We start from the raw sequence: 17,171 nt of genomic DNA, 5'->3' as shown, positions 1-17,171 counted from the left end.
TTTTTTTTAATTATCATATTATAACCCATAAAACAATATAAAAAAAGCCGATAAAGTATACCTATATATAATTTTATAAATTTCACAAGCCCAAGCTGCCAGGTTTGACTGGATCTTATGTAGAAAGGTCCATTAAAACTCCCAGACCAATCTAGGTGTCAGGTCACCAAGTTTCCAATGTGACCAATGGGTTAGGTTGCTTTGAGTTTAATAGCTATGAATGGTACTCTTTAGAGAACTCTTGAAAAGTAGTTTTCAGTTTTAAAAAAAAAATTTGAGTAGCAATATCATAAATTAAATAATGTAAGAAACTCTGCTAATTTGATTGAGACACTACCAAACAGATTTACTTCAATTTTTAATTTTTTCATTCACGATCTCTCCTTCTTTTCCTTTAGCTCTTCTCTCATACTCTTATCCCATAGCAACGGACCTCTCTAATGTGACCTCTATTTATGTAAAAATATTGTGAACTTAATATTTTTTATTTATTTTATATTTTAATAATTATAAAAATATTGTGATAATAATAAAATATTATAATATTTTTAATTTTTTACAATACATTTATTTGGTCTAAATCTTATATTTTATTATTTTATTTTGAACTATAAGTAACCTTAATAATTTTAAAAATATTTTGAGAACTTATTTATGTAAGTGCATATAAATATTTATAAAATAAATTATGAAACTAGGAAAAAAAAAAAAAAAGAATAGTGAAATATAATTTATTTTCACAACTCAACTGTTGAATTTAATTGGTGCAATAGAGGAGTGTGATGATCCCATTCAGCCCTGAAAGGCAAAATTTGTGACAAAATTGGATTGATAACTCCTTCTTCATTGAAACCTTTGGACTTTGGACCAATCAGTGAGTGAAGACACACACACACACACACTCAGAGAGAGAAGACAAAAAATGCATTACTGGGTTCGAGCTTCTTCTTCCGATTTCGGTGGCACTCCTCCCCAACCTCGCAGGCACTCACGCAAACTCTCTCTCTCTCTCTCTCTCTCTGTGTTTTTGACACTTTGTATTATTTTCCAAGATTGCTTCTTGATTGACTTTTTTGGGATATTCTCAGTGGTCACACCGCGGTCAACATCGGCAAATCGAAGGTGGTCGTGTTCGGTGGACTTGTTGACAAGAAGTTTCTCAGCGATATCGTGGTCTACGATGTTGGTACTATTTTTTCTTTTCTTTTCTTTTTCTGATCTGTGTTTTCCCTATCATTCTTTCAAATTCTTTGTATTTACTGTTTTGTTCACTTTTTTTTTTTTTTTTTGCTTTTCTTAATTATATTTTATAGGTGATCATAGGTTATTTTTTTAAGAAGATAAACAAAACAATAAAAATTAGTATGGAAAAAATGAAACCAAACTCATAAACAAAATCACATAGAAAATAAAACAATGATTAAAAAAAAAAAAGGAACTCAGCTTTGAATCTGATTTTCCGGATTTGAGTACTAGTATAACTGTGGAGACATGGACAATGGTGGGAAGCAAAGCACGTGGAGAGAAAGCTTGGTTGTTGTTATTCTATTTGGTGTGTATGTGAGTTAAGGGAGATCACAGATTGTTTGGGCTTGGGTTGAGAGAGGAGGTGGGGGGGAGGTTGTCAAATCACTGGTCTACTGAATCCTGTTATGTGAAGGATGCCTCCACCTGTTGTTTGACCGACAAGATGAGTGTAACCACCTGTTAACAAGTGTTAATAGGATGGTTGGTTATCAGTTGAATCTCGGGTTTTAAGGAATCTGATATTTTCTCTCATTTTTTACCCATTTTCTCACAAGCCAAATAGATTATGGCAAATGGGGTGGAGGGTAAGTTGAAGAGAGGGAGAAATTGGGTAAGAATTGAGAACAAATTGGTAGAGCATAAAAAAGGGTGGAGGGTAAGCGCCAGGGTTCAAAATCCCACTTGGTGTGTGCGAAAACTTGCCAATAAAAAAAAGGGGAAAGTAGAGGAAGACCATCTACATGTTTGTCACTACACAGAGAGAGAGAAGGATTGGGTTCATCTGTCTTAAATATATAAATTTTTCGCTCAGATTGGGGTCCTTAGGTTTTCAATTACCTCACACGAGACATGCCTGAAACCCCAAAGAAATTAAAAGCTACCCCCTAATGCCTGCTTGCCCTGGCCCTCCAAGTCAACCACAAGCCTTTGGATTGGTCTGGGTCAGGTGGCATTGGTCACGCAGCTTGTGCTTGGGTGGGCTTGACTAGCCCTAATGTGAATTTCAGACAGACAAAGTGGATATAGACATGCATTAATTTTGGGCTTCTTGATTGTATTGCTCTTCTGGGGCACCCTGGCCCCTAGGGTATTATTGTTCCCGGGAGAGAATTAGTTATGGTTCCAAATTGAAGACTTAACCTGGAGCCTGTGGGTCTGTTTCATGAATTTTTATTCACCCTAGCTACAATATGTTAATATAGTGACTGTATTTGGGGAGTGTGCATGTGTGTTTCAGAGAAAGAGACAGAGGATACACTAGCATACATTAATTTAGTGCTGCTTGACTTTTTTTTGGGAGAAGGGGGGGGGGGGGGGTGGTTTGAATGTGATTCCAGATTCTCAATCCTTGGTTTTTGATTTTCAGATAACAAACTTTGGTTTCAGCCAGAGTGCACTGGAAGTGGGCCTGAGGACCAGGTAGGTCCAAGCCCACGGGCATTTCACATTGCTGTTGCAATTGATTGTCACATGTTCATCTTTGGTGGGCGTTATGGTGGCAAAAGGTTTGTGCACATGCTCTACTTTATGTTTGCTGCCCATGGGTTTTGTGCTTTGTAGCTCTAAATTCAGTCTTGTTATTAATGCTGAGGATGGATTTTCAGGTTGGGTGACTTTTGGGTTCTAGATACAGGTAAGGATCTTATATAGCAGCTTCAGGAAAACATAGTAATGATTGATGTGTCACAAAATTCATATACTAGTGCTTGTTTTACAACTTACCGGGATTTATGGAAGTTATGTTTATTCCAGATATATGGCAGTGGTCTGAGCTCACCAGTTTTGGTGACTTACCTTCGCCACGAGATTTTGCTGCAGCTTCAGCCATTGGGAACCGGAAAATTGTTATGTGAGTGTCAATATTTCTCTCTGCAGCATTATTCATCAAATAACTGGTGTAGATCTTAGGTATTTGACTTATCAAAAAACAAAAAAGCGGAATGATTTTCTCCACAACTTTATATAAAGCAAGATGTGATTGAGTGCAGGTATGGTGGCTGGGATGGTAAAAGGTGGTTATCAGATGTGTATGTCTTGGACACAAGTAACCTCTTTTCTATGTCTTTTCAGATTTATTTTATGTTCTCTTCCTGAAAAATTTAAGGAGAGAATGTTTTATAATGGTGGAAACTAAAATTAGATTCTATGTGATTTGCTCTGTGAAACAGTATCACTAGAATGGATGGAGCTGTCGGTATCTGGATCATTACCACCACCTAGATGCGGCCACACGGCTACTATGGTGGAGAAAAGGTTGCTTGTCTATGGTGGCAGAGGTGAAGTAGCATTCTGTCTGCTCACATAGGGATTAGGTTTTATAATTGCTTAGAAACAATGTTTGGTGATGAGTCATTATTGAATTTAAAATTTTCATCTTGATTAAAATTTTGTATTTACTTTGTTTCTTGCTTCTTTCTTTACCTATCAAAAAAAAAAAAAAAATTGTATTCAAAAGTTGCCATTTTTTGTGAGGGTGCGGAGAGATGTACATTTGATACCATTGTTATCAACTTTGTCATTTCAGATACTTCTCATATCTCTGTTACTAAAGGCATCTATGCTGTGAATTATTATAAAGAATGTTTAAATTAATTACATTTCAGATACTTATATAGTAGGTTATTTACTTGCTTGTGTTCATTTAAGATGTTTGTAACTGACACGGCTGCTTTTTCTTGACTTAAATAGGAGGTGGTGGGCCAATTATGGGTGATTTATGGGGCTTGAAGGGTCTTATTGAAGAAGGTTAATAGTTACTTTTGTTTTCTTCTTATTTTTTTTTTCCTTCCCTTTTTTTCTAATCCTCTTTAGTAATCTGAACGTATTCTAAAATTTTTTCATCAAATAAATTGATATGAGTGGTGTTGTGGCATATATCATATAGCTTTGCTTTGCATTATGCTTGGCAAATCTCTTTTTCTTGATTTCATAATTTCATTTGGGTTACATATTTCTTTGTTCTTAATATATTATTCCACAAGTTCCAGATCAAGTGTATATCAAACATAATATTCTTAGTTCCTTTACAAAACATGTGGAAGATCACCTATGTTGAAAAGATACTGTGACTAAGGTACCAATCCATTATTGTGAATAGAATGATTGCAATGGATTGCAGTTATAATTACATAATGATATGGCAGATAATGAATTCCTAAAAGTAATGTCATACACAGTTCTGGTGTTAGACGTCCATTCATGTAGTAGATATAGATCCCAATCTATGTGATGGATTTTACCTGCCAATGCTACATGGAACATGATAACACTGATGAGTGATATATACACACAAGAAATCCAATGTGGCCCTAATTTGGAAATATTCTTGAAGAATAAATATGTTGAAAGCAGTGGTTGGAATCTCAGTGTACAAAGCCATCTGCCAAAAGATGCATAAAATGAATGAATCTCTTCTATAGATTAATGGATGTATCGTGTAAATTTGTTTCTGATAAATACTATTAAGAAACTGTTCTCTGAATTTAATTTGTGGAGAAGTCCATGTTTATTTGACAATGAGGTGTATTTCTGTCTTCTAATAAGTACTTATAAGAAATCCTTGCCTGCATATGCTTTTTTTGAATTGATATTTCTCAGTCAGTTCTTGAGTGTTAGAGAATAATAAAAATAGTTCTATTAGAAGTTCTTTTGTAAACTAAGTTGAATTTATGTCATTTCTTTGTTGTGGAAGGAAGAGAATGAAACACCTGGATGGACCCAGTTGAAGCTTCCAGGTCAAGCTCCTTCTCCTCGTTGTGGTCATACTGTGACCTCCGGAGGGCACTATGTAATGACGTCTTCAGCAGCCTTTATATTCTCCTTGTTGATTTCTGTTCATGTGTTGTCAATGCTGAAACTTTTTTCCTTATAGTTCCTTGTATGTTACTGCTAAATTTTTTTCTTTGCAGCTATTGTTATTTGGAGGTCATGGGACTGGTGGTTGGTTGAGTCGTTATGACATTTATTACAATGACAGCATTGTTTTAGATCGGTGTGAGTGCTTTACAACTTTGCTGGTTGGATTCCTAGCAGATATGTGCTGGATGTGTTATCATGATGTTAATGAACCTTCTATATTGTTTTTGCTATAGATATTCTGACTATTACCTGTATGAAGTTGTTTGTTTTTATTTTTTAAACAGTTTTCTTCGAAGTGTGACATTTACTTGTGAAATTACATTGTGCCTTTTAAATTCAAAAAAAAATAAAAAAAAATAGTGGTGTGAGAGAGGTCATTTTCAGAACTATAGATTAAAGGACATTAGTGGCAACATTTCTCTTTTTTCTACATGGTTTCTCCATGGACATGCATCTCACAAGATACCTAGTGGGGGCTGTTCAAATGTGTTGTAGCCAAAAATGGTTTTGATTATCTGACAATAATGCATACATTGTTTGGTTTCATGGAAAAGCCCCAATGTTGTAACAAAGATTTTTCATAACTTGTTTTAGAAATAAGCAACACACAAAGTGTAACTTACAGACTTCTTTGATGAAGAAACATGGTGTACGACTATTTTTTATGGTCCTTTTGTTACCAGCGGAACTGAAAAGTGGATATATGATATGCTTGCAACTTTCACATGTTGATTTTTACTTCTTTTTTTCTATAAAGAAATGATAATAATAATAACAGCAACACCTGTAAAACCAGTTTCAGCATTTCATCAGTGAAATTTTGCTAGCATGGGTGAAACAAGCTATAGAAATTACTGTTTCATATGTAGTTGTTTATTGAAAAAATTGTGTTTCTTTTTTGCAATTAGTGTCTGCACAATGGAAGCGCTTACCGACTGGCAACGAGCCCCCTGCTGCCCGGGCATACCACTCTATGACGTCTATTGGTTCACGTCATCTATTAATTGGTGGGTTTGATGGCAAATCAACCTTTGGTGATCTGTGGTGGTTGGTCCCAGAAGGTACCGATTTGCTTTGAATTACTTTATTTATTGAGTCATTTAGTTGTTGTTTGATAAATGATACCTTTTTTCTTTTCAGATTTTCACTGGGATAATTTCTAAACATCCAAACCGTTAATTTGATTCTTGTATGACAAAATCTTCTTGATAATACATCAGTTTGTCTCCAACAGATCTTTTGATTGGAGAATTTACAGAATGTTGTATGCAATATCATTTCCTCTTTAGATTACATTCATTTTCTATCATAATGATTAGCTAGAGGGGATTTTGTTGAATTACCAAAATATGTTATGCAAGTGATTGATTTTTATGAATCTTGATTATGTCTAGTTATTTGGTTTATGTAACACTACTGTTAGCATGCATGATGCACTGGCATGTTGGGCGAGTTGGTACTTCCCTAAGCCATAAGGCTTGGGTGGGGGGGAGGTTTTAGGACCCAGGTTCAAGTGCTCTTGGGGTGGGGAGGGGATGGGGCTATTTAATTAAGTAAATATCTCTAATAAATCTCATTATGCACTGCTTAATTAAGAATTATATCCAAACTAAAGAAAATATTTCAATAATATTGTTAAAATCAAATAATATAATAATAGTTTTAAGTTACATGACAAATTGAAACTTTTTGATAATTTGTTTTTAATCAAAGTAGTTTTTTTCTTTGTTTGTTTGTTTTTTTTTTTTTTTTTTTTTTAATTTTTTAAAAATTGATAATAGAGTTTCACATAAAGCAAACTATGTTAATAATTTTAATATACTTATAATGAGTCACATAATGCAAGCACAACGTGTAAAACCCAAATTTTTATTATTAAAACAAAAAATTAAAGCAGATTATTAAAATAATATAAATTTTGAAACTTATATTAGATTTCTAAAAACTATTGGTAGTTGAATATTATGTTTTTAGTATTTTTTAAACGTTTTGAAGCTTTGGCAATAGGCCAAGAGCCTTGCAGTTTAATTGACACCTTCTAGAATTTCCAACAAAGACATCCAAAATTAAGCACAACCCCCTCTCCCCCCCCCCCCCCCCCCCCCCCACCTCCCACATTTGTTAACTATTGAATTATCAAAAATAAAAAATAAACTTTGGCAAAAAAAGAAAAGAAAAAAGAGGCACCAATAACTAAATGACCAATTATTACGCAATTTTACTATTTTCGTTTAGTCTACTAGAGGTCTTATAGTTTCACATGAAATGGTTATGTTAAGATATATTAGTCACAACTTATACGAATAGCTGTTACTTTTAGTTAATAGAGACAAATTGAGAGGTGTGAATTGTAACAATTTAAAAAAAGTTAATGATTCTAGTTAAAATTTAGGGACTAATTTGTAATAACCACGAACTATAGGGGAATTATGTAATTTATTCAAGTCTTTAATAAAGGGCAGCCACTTGGCGCAAGGAGATTGTAGTTACTTGTTGCATAGAGAAGATGGACACTTGCCTAACCACGGCTTGGATGACCCGACTTTTATTATACAACATATGATTATAAAATTGAAGTTAGGTTTTTCAGTTATGATGGTCAGGCACTGTAATTTTTTTCCTACTTTGTAAGGAATTGCATAATGTTGTATGCAATGGCATTTTATTTTATTATATCACACTTTATGATGTGGTTAGGTGCATATTTCCATGGTAACAATTTAACTAGAAGTATTTTTGTCAATGATCTCTACCTCAAATGACATGCCCTTCTATAAGAATGGTGTGGAGGGCAAGTTTTGTGTTTTCATGTAACATTATTAAATTGAAATTAGGTTTTCAATTAATGATGACCAGGCCCCAAGTCAAACAGGTTTTGATTATATTTAAGCCAATGGATCAACTTCTACTTCTGCAGATTCTATGTGGAATAAATTTTTGTCAACTCTGCTTGTTTTGTAGAGGACCCTATTGCAAAGCGGTTCACTGCATCTCCACCCAATGATATTCCTGAAAATAAGGATGCTGCAATAGCAAATAATAATGTCCAATCTGCACTTGAGGTATAACTACTGCTACTTTTAATGACACCTAGCGTTTTCTATTGAGCTTGTTGACCAAGGAGCTCAAGCAATCTCCTTACCTTGTATTTGTTTCAAGTAGACTGAATCTTTTTGCCAATTTCATATTGAACTTTTAAACTATGAATTTGCAATAAATGGTGACAAAAAATAGTTTAACTTATCAAATTTCAATTTTTTGGTAACCCAAAAAAAAAAAAAAAATTGCAACAAAGTAGAGGTATGCATCAGATGCCAATGTCTGTAGTGACCTGTTCCATAACTTATGCAGACGAGAGCACATATAAGGAAATTGGCCTTTTGATAAATGTATTGTTTTGAGAACTCTTGGTCTGGTGCATCTTATGTCATTGATGCATTCTGGTAGCGGGGTTCTGAACATACACAAAGTTTATAAATTTATGGAATTTCTGCATCAACCAAAGTCCAAATGGTAGTTGAAGTTTAAACCATGGTATTATTACAAGTTTAAGTATTTGTATGGACATTCTTAAAAGTTTCAATATAAATTCCCGTAATGTAAACAAATTTTGAACCAAAATTGAGTTTATACCCATCCTTCTAAGTACAAATTTCCCTTTACATAAACAACATTTAAGCTTTTGGTCCAAAATCGAGTTTGAACCAAAATCAATTTTGTACTCGTCCTTTTAAGTTTAATATTCCTTTGATGTGTTATGATTATTTTTACAGCCCACCTTGTACCTAGTTAAATTTAAGATTTTAATCATGCGAATGATCTTTCCATATGTTGGACAGGGAAGCCAAAGGGAACAATCTGCTGTCTCAGAGTTACAAAGAAGATTAGAAATTTCAGTTTCACTCTCTAGTCCTGGGTTTCCAATTGTAGATGAGTTGGAAGATAAAGAATTCTTTGAACTAGCATCAAGTTTGTTTGGAGAAAGAGTGTCTAGTAATTTGCAGGTTTAACAAATTGAAGAAAATTTGGTTTACTTTGTTATTCACCTCTTAGCTTTTTTTAACTGAATTTTTTTTTTTTTGGTCGTAAAAAGGCAATTGAAGCACTTCGTGATCACTGGAGGAAGGCTATACCAAGGTCTATACCACTTAAGGAGTTTGGGCCCTTGCTTCGTGACTACCAACGTTTGATAGCCCGTCATCAATTGTAAGAAAAAAGTTTTGCGCCATCACTTGTTTATGTTCACTTAAATCATAACAGCTGACATCTCTCAATGCTAGATTATCTTCTAGCTATGCAAGTGATAACTTGAAATAGAGTGTCTGTACCTTTTTTTTTTGTGGGGGGGGGGGAAGGGGGGCAATTTTTTACTTTCTCTAGCTTTCAAGTGACCTTATGGAATCCAAGTAAACGACCCCTATCTTTTTGTTGTGGAAGATGACAATGGCTTGTACATTCAAAGGCATAGATTGATTTAGTGTTTTGAGTCATTGTACTACCCACTGACTAAATGAAGGATGGTTCTAGAAATTTCAGAACAGGGTGATCGCCATAAAAGCATTATAATATTAGAGGCATTAACATGAAAGACTCCTAAACTTTTCTTGGCCATCTCAGCCTCCAACTATTATCCATAACATTAACAACAATTATTGCATTTCTCTTTTAAATTGGGTGCATATCAGTTTAACTTTGCATAGAGATGTCCTTCAAATATTTTTCTCTTCACTGTTGTATGATCTCTCCAGATATATCCTTGAGGCTTTTCAATTCAATTTGAGTGCTTCACACCTGTATTTGGTTGATTTTTCTACTTCAGAACTTAGTTCAAGTAATCCTTTTCCTGTTTCTCTGGGTTTTAACAGTCACAGGGCTAATGATGGATCTGATCTGCATTCTGCTGAAGTTGGTTTGCTTGGAAAAGATGCTTATCGGTTTTATCATATTAAAAATGCCTCTCAGGTATTAACCATGCAAGGCTTTTGGACCCAAGTCTTTCTTTTTTCTTTTTTCCTTTTGAGCTGACTTTGGGCTGACACCTTTATTTTCCATGCATGTAGGTATTAGAAGCTTTATTTAAGTAACTTTTTTTGGATGAAATAAAAAAAGCATCAAATGCCTATTCAGACATTCCCCACCATCAATATGCATATAGAAAGTAAAGATACGATATTCATGTCATTAAGAGCTCAGTGTATTAATTTTTATTCGGTTATTCATGGTCAATATTTGACTTTGACTTTCTAACAAATAAAACGTAAAAAATTTAAATTTAGATGTATAATTCTTGCTTTGGAATGGAGGAATATGCCTCAAATATACTTTTTTATTTTACTTTTTAATCAGATATAGTTCTGGACCCTCCCTGTGGTGTGTTTGGTTTGTCAAATTAAATCATCATTCTAGTATTAAGATGCCTGGACCCATTAACATCATTTGGATTTGTCGAGGAACTTTTTAGATCATTTCCAATTCAGTGTTTAGTAGGAATGCAGATGACCCTAGCCAATTGCAAGTGGTTTGAGATTGGCTTAGCAAGTTTAGAGCCATCAAAGGAGAGACATTAGAGAGAAGTTCTGCAAAATAAGAAACAAATGATTTGGTGGAGAGAGAGAGAGAGGGTAACCGGTATATCTTTTTGATAGGTAAGAAAAATTTGTTTCAAAAAGAAACTACTCCATCAAAGAGATGAAGTAAATGAAGGAAATATGTACAAGCAACAAAGGAAAACAAAACAACTTATGTACAAGAAGAAAGTGAATCTAAAAACAGCATAATGGATTTTGAAGAAGTAAATCCCCATTCATGAGACCAATCAAACAAAGTGGTCGCAAACAAAGCTAAGATCTTATCTCTAGAAAACACCGAATCTTCAAATATGCGATTATTTCTCTCCCTCCAAATAATCCACATCACACAATGTCCAAACTCCAAACATTTGAAGAATGCTTCCCCAACCAATTCCTCCAACTGGCCAGTAAGTCAATAACCCTCATAGGTAGAATCCAATAAACACCAAAAGATCTAAGGGCAAAGCTCCATAACTGAGATACTTCACCACAATGTAGGAGCAGATGATCCACACTCTCCCCATTACATCTACAAAGGCAACACCAATCCATAATAGTGGAGCCTCTTTTCCTCAAATGGTTTGTTATGAGAACCTTCCCCCATGTAGTTGTCCAAACAAAAAAAGACATGATGTGGAGCCTTCACACCCTTCCAAGGAAAAGTAATAGAGCTAGATCCCCTCAATGCACCATAAAAGGATTTTATATCAATATCCCCCTTCGACCCCAAACACCACCTCATCTTATCTCCACCCTCAATAGGACTCAGTGACCGATTGGAATGGGGATCCAGGAACACCTTTGATCTGATGTACTCATGTCTGGGTATTTCATGCCCAAGGTGTTTAATTAATGAACTCATTTCCCTCAACTGACCCTCATTATGATGCATACCAACATCATGGGGATCTTTGTTATGCAATCTAAGGCCTAAGCTACTTTTTGCTGAGAAAAATATGACACCCTTTATTGAATGTTCATGCTCCCATCTATTTTCTAGCAAGAAAACAATTTGGATGTTATGGACAGCTGTACAAATTTTTTATAGGGCTTGGGTGATTTTGATATCTAGATGGCATTAAGTCATGCTCTATTCTTACATATAAAATTTTTAATATTTGTCCACCATGCATTTTAGTACCTAAATGATCCTTAATACACAAATCATTTTGCGAGTGTGAATCCACATTATATATAGCGATCTTGCTCTCTGAATTAATGTTTCACTAACAAAAAAATTTTATTTTAATATTTATACATGGTTTACATGCTGGACTAATTAATGTACTGATTGAATATAACTTTCATCTAAATTATCCTTCATGGTTTGCTTATTTACTCATGCTTTAGTGCAATGTGTGATTCAAATTCTTGACTTCCATATTTTCCTCTTCTTTCATTGATCACAACTTCTTTGATGATTTCCAGTTACGTATGGATGATCTCCCATTGCTGCTCACAGAGTACAAACAGATTCTTTCGGATTAATTAATATATGGGGAGTCTTCCTTTATAAGAAAATAAATTAAGATTGCCTAATGGTGTCCTAGATTTCCTTATCTCATGAAATATGTTGGGAGAGTCTTCTTCTTGGAACTACCTCAAACCATTAGTCATTGTACAAACAGGTTTTTTATTATTATTATTATTATTATTATTATTATTTATTTTATTTTTTTTTATGGTGTGTGTGTTGCTTGAATACAAATTTGTAATACCTATTCATTATAAAGTCCTATAAATCTTGCCTGTCTCAGTGTGCCGTACAACATGCTTTGTAATTTGCTACTGTCTTGAATTGTCCTCAAATCTTTTTTTTTTTTTTTAACGAAAATTGTCCTTACTCACACAATGGTGTGTAGTCAGTAGTGCTACAATATCATGACATATCAGAGTTATTCAGCTGCAGATTTATCAGTAGGATGCTTTGGTATTTTTAGAGTGGCAATTTTGAGAATTGTAGAACTCTTTGTGTCAGCCTAACTTCTCATAGATTTTGCTGCAGAAAGGTGTATGGTTGTAAAACTTATTATATTTGTCAACACCGAAAGGTTATTAGAGGTATTATATGTTCTGTCTTGAGTTTGGATTAACACTCATTAGCCCATCAGCCATCCAGTTAAGTTTCTTTAATAACATGTTTTAGTCCTAGGTACTCAAAAAGAGTGTAAAATTGATGAATACATTCAATCTTGTTGCATAAAAATTAGTTTGTAACAGGATATGCTAAGTACGAATAAAAACCATTTGGGCTATAGATGAAGTGTAGAACCTTGTATAGTATAACATGCATTGACTTGCTAGTTTGCTTGTCTCCTGGATGAATAAGAAATCTTGATTTGAAAATACCATAACATGCATAGGGAAACATTTCGAGGTAACAATAATGTGTATCTGAATAATGACATTATTTTATTGCATGACTGTTTCAGTGCTTATCAGACCCTATTCAGGCATGGCATGATGTAATTCTCGTAGTACAAGAAATTTTAAAGGTAGATCAGCACCTACTATTCTGGAAATTAATCTAGTACAGACTCACAAGCAAAACCACCCATTAGTATTGTAAATCTTAGTTTATGGATTCTACATTCTTGCTCAGCTTCTCAAGTTTCTTCATCCTCAGTTTCTCACTCTCTGGATTCTACATTCTTGCTCAGCTCCTCAAGTTTCTTCATCCTTAGTTTCTCACTCTCTGTCAGCAACTGGAAATAAGATCACAAACAAGACAATTAAAAAGAAAAACAAAAATGGGGTAGGGGAGAAACTTCTGAAAATGTAAAGAAGAAATCCAAGAGGAGCATCTTTTCTTTTCTTTTTGGATAAAAAGAGGAGCATCATTTAGAATGTTGTAATTTTCATTGTAAAATGTCAAGTTTGTAACTGACCTCCATTAATGTGGCTATTAGCTGAGTTTTTTCTTTGTTCTTTTCTTGGAAAGCTTCCAGGGCTTCTTTATATTCTTTCTCCTATAGCCAACCAATCAACATGCAAAACTCATAGTGATAATTAAACTATATAATATAAACTTTCCAAAAACACTAGAGAAAAAAAGAAAGATACATGCGATGTGCAAGCTAGGATATATTCAGAGAAAGGCAACATGAAACAATTCAATCGATAAAGATGAGATTTAAAGGAAGACTAATGGTTATAGCAGCAAGTACTTTTTTCTGGCAGCTCTGCCCCAGCGGCTTTAGATCCCTGTTAGCCATGTCAATCTTCTTACGTACAGCTGCCACTTCTTTTCTCATAGGATCTGTAAGTACTTCCAGCTCCTAATAGATTGTGTGATAAAAGGCAAATGAATAACAGTAATTTTTTTTTTTTTTGAGAAACTATGAATGAATAACAATTTTGATCAAGAGTTAAGACTTAAAATTTGAAGTTCAATGAAATAACGTTTCTTTTCCCTTTTCATAGCTTCAAAACTCTGTAATAGTTAGAAAATTTAAAGAGTTTAGTGTTCCTTTAAAAAAAAAAAAAAAAAAAAAAAAAAAAAAAAAAAAAAAACTTACATCCCAAATCTGTGCCAAGCGCCTAGATTCTTCTTCGGCACGTCCCAACTGAAGTTCAACTTTCTCCTTCACTGCCATCTTCCTCCTCTCAATCTCTTCCTCTTTAGCTTGGAATGTAGATATGGCCAACCTTGAGATATCCTCATCTTCACTCTCCTCAGTTGACAGTCTTCCACTGCTCCCAATGTTCTTCATTTTTTGCATTAGTCACCAGGCTTCTTTGCTCCCACAAAACCCACCTCTACCTATTCTTTATGTAACCCCCTCAAAGTCTCTCTTGCTTGAGACTTGCTTTCTTTTGAAAACATTCCAGAGAAAGCAAGAGAAGTAGTTGTCACCCAAGAAAGCTTTAAGACTTTTGACTTCGTTTTCGGTTAACAACAATGAAAGCAAGACATGTAAAACAAAATCTTGGTGCTAACCTTTACACAAATCTACATGTTACATTTAGGCACTTTAGAGTTGGAGCTACTACTCTTGAAGTCTCATGTTACAGCTTAAAAATCTTAAGGATTCTTCTGCTAAATACTGTGTACTCTTTACCTGTAGTTAATGTATCCTCTTCTTTTTTCTTTTTCTTTACCCTAGGTAGTTAAACTATCAAATTTGAATTGAGAGACTGATTTCACAAGTAAGCTACATGGTGACGCTGGCAAGCAAGATTGCTTGAAGCAAGAGGAAGTTTGTCACATGAAATCACATGACATGGCAGTATTGTTTTGTGTTCACGGCTTCCTTATGGGGCCAGGCATTAGTGCATTTATTTCACAACTACCGGTCCAAACCATATTTTTTCTTACATAGACATCATGGACTAAAGCATTCACATCGGCTCGTGTAAAAATTTCAATCTATTTTAATATAATAATCTACTTTTTCTATTTTACATATTCTTTTTACAAAACACTTCATATTAAATTATCTATTTTATACTATGTTTAATTAAAATATCAATTTTTTTTAATTGCTCGTGTAAAAATTTCAATCTATTTTAATATAATAATCTACTTTTTCTATTTTACATATTCTTTTTACAAAACACTTCACATTAAATTATCTATTTTATACTATGTTTAATTAAAATATCAATTTTTTTTAATTGTTTTTCTTTCTTACACACAACAACCACCATTTACTCGCTTATTTCATTGTTGGGATACCTAAAAAAAAAAGGGAAATGCAGAATGAATAGTGTCAATGTAAATTTACAAGGTTACTTAACAACCCTGTATTTTTACATAATTTTGCATAGTTTAATGTAGGTGAATTTTGGACTTAATTGGCTAAAATGTAATACTTTTCTATCATACAAGCATTGATGTGAGAACCTAAAAGCCTAAAACTCCACCGCACCACCATACTTCCTTCAACTTAAACTTGGTTAACGAGTCGGATCACAGATTCAGGTGTGACCCGGTTGGATACTAATCAAAATGGGTACAAGTAGAAAATAGATGAAACTAAACGAGTTGTTATACTTATTACTCATACCCAATCATCAATTGGTTAGTTAAGTCAGGTGAAATTAAACGAGTTGTTATTCTTATTACTCAAACCCAATCATCAATTGGTTGGTTAAGTCATGATCCGTATTTTTTCACATGCAAACAAATAATAGAATAAAAAGAAACCTAAACGTAATTTTTAATATATATTTTTTTCATCTTTTCATTCAATACAAATTAAAGAACTAAGGAAACACTCAAAACTAAAACTTGGATTATCTTTTGGTGATAAATTTTAAAAGTCCACTAGTCCTTAGTTTCACATACGCTAAAAGGGTGTTTGGTTTATTGTGTTGTGTCCTTAATGTGATGCACATTACAATGATGTGACATTAAGGTTTTTGGTTTATTTTATTTTTTCTAACATTACTATAATTTAAAATTACAAAATATATCACATCATCTTAATCTCATCACTTTCTTAAACAATGTGAGATTACATTAAGGTAAGATTACAATAACGTAATATTATGGTGTAATGTAACATCACAGCGAACCAAACACTCCTTAAAAAAACGTGTATAATAGAGTAACTATTTTCATCAAAAAAAAAAAAAAAAACTATAAAAAGAACTAAATGTATAGAGCTTTTTGAAGAGTATAACATACTGTGTAAAATAAATAAATATAAAATGATTATGAAGAAAATTTATGATGAAATTACTAAAAAATACTCAATATAATTAATAGATCCAATACTGAAAATGTTTCTATTTGAAAATTCCATGTCAAGTTGAAAAGGAATATCAATAATATATTCTTCTATAATATAGAAATTTTAAAATTATTTTAGTACATAAACATTCATTGAAAATGAGTCTTTAAAAAATAGAAATAAAATTTTATAATATAAACTTTGCAATGGATTGGCTCTAGTGTAGGTATGATCCGGTTGAATTTGGTAAAAATTCGAGAGGAACTCAACTAAAACAGATTGGTATTCTTATTACCCATATATCCTTTTCTTGGGCAGGTTAATAGATATGGGTCTAATTTGCAAGCCTATTCAACCAAATTGACGATTATTGTTTAATTATTAAAAGCAAGCACAATCCAAAAATGAGAATAATCTATATTCTACACTATCATAAATAGGATTTCCAAGGTCTCTCTCTCTCTCTCTCTCTCTTTTTAAATAAAGGTCTCATTTTTTATTTATTTATTTATTTATAATATATGTAAGGCATAGCAGAGCTTTATATATATAAATTAATGTGTGTTACATCATTTAATATATGCCTTTCAAGAAAGTCTGGCACTTCTTCCATCCATGCATTGATATTTTATACATGTTGAACATACAATGTGCTACACTATATATGTCACTGTTACCGTTTCTACCCACATAGGAAATATACCATTTTTGAAAGTTCTGGCTTCTGAGCTCTGAGTGCTTCCTTTGCTTCTTTTTTGGTAGAAGCTCCCTTTGCTTCATTGATTAGATATGTCCCTTCCAAATTGAATGCCTCTCA

At 33.4% G+C, this 17,171-nt stretch overlaps 2 protein-coding genes across 2 annotated transcripts; one reads left to right on the top strand and one right to left on the bottom strand.

Annotated features, from left to right (window-relative positions):
• Positions 1–760: 760 nt before the first annotated feature.
• LOC126722877 (protein GLUTELIN PRECURSOR ACCUMULATION 3) lies at positions 761–12,439 on the top strand. Its single transcript, XM_050426018.1, has 16 exons — positions 761–984; positions 1,089–1,186; positions 2,615–2,753; positions 2,853–2,881; positions 3,001–3,097; positions 3,237–3,292; positions 3,417–3,524; positions 3,937–3,993; positions 4,944–5,035; positions 5,157–5,241; positions 6,015–6,167; positions 8,068–8,168; positions 8,946–9,110; positions 9,200–9,312; positions 9,972–10,068; positions 12,105–12,439. Exons 1-16 carry the CDS (start codon positions 923–925, stop codon positions 12,162–12,164), a joined length of 1,512 nt encoding a protein of 503 aa, XP_050281975.1. The 5' UTR covers positions 761–922; the 3' UTR covers positions 12,165–12,439.
• A 626-nt stretch (positions 12,440–13,065) lies between these two features.
• On the bottom strand, positions 13,066–14,703 carry LOC126722883 (uncharacterized). The gene is made up of 4 exons (XM_050426025.1): positions 14,195–14,703; positions 13,844–13,954; positions 13,565–13,645; positions 13,066–13,381 (listed from the first exon to the last, which is right to left on the bottom strand). Exons 1-4 carry the CDS (start codon positions 14,396–14,398, stop codon positions 13,307–13,309), a joined length of 471 nt encoding a protein of 156 aa, XP_050281982.1. The 5' UTR covers positions 14,399–14,703; the 3' UTR covers positions 13,066–13,306.
• Positions 14,704–17,171: the final 2,468 nt, after the last annotated feature.

The sequence above is a fragment of the Quercus robur genome, chromosome 4 (assembly GCF_932294415.1).
Source record: "Quercus robur chromosome 4, dhQueRobu3.1, whole genome shotgun sequence".
NCBI classification, from domain to species: domain Eukaryota; kingdom Viridiplantae; phylum Streptophyta; class Magnoliopsida; order Fagales; family Fagaceae; genus Quercus; species Quercus robur.
This window is presented reverse-complemented; position numbering and strand designations above follow the sequence as displayed.

Coding starts and splice junctions, on each gene's coding strand:
- LOC126722877 (XM_050426018.1), top strand. CDS start 923: ATGCATTACTGGGTTCGAGCTTCTTCTTCCGATTTCGGTGGCACTCCT. Junction 5,036..5,156: donor TGACCTCCGGAGGGCACTAT/GTAATGACGTCT, acceptor TTTTCTTTGCAG/CTATTGTTATTTGGAGGTCA. Junction 6,168..8,067: donor GTGGTGGTTGGTCCCAGAAG/GTACCGATTTGC, acceptor CTTGTTTTGTAG/AGGACCCTATTGCAAAGCGG.
- LOC126722883 (XM_050426025.1), bottom strand. CDS start 14,398: ATGCAAAAAATGAAGAACATTGGGAGCAGTGGAAGACTGTCAACTGAG. Junction 13,955..14,194: donor GCTTGGCACAGATTTGGGAT/GTAAGTTTTTTT, acceptor ACAATCTATTAG/GAGCTGGAAGTACTTACAGA. Junction 13,382..13,564: donor TAATAGCCACATTAATGGAG/GTCAGTTACAAA, acceptor TCTTATTTCCAG/TTGCTGACAGAGAGTGAGAA.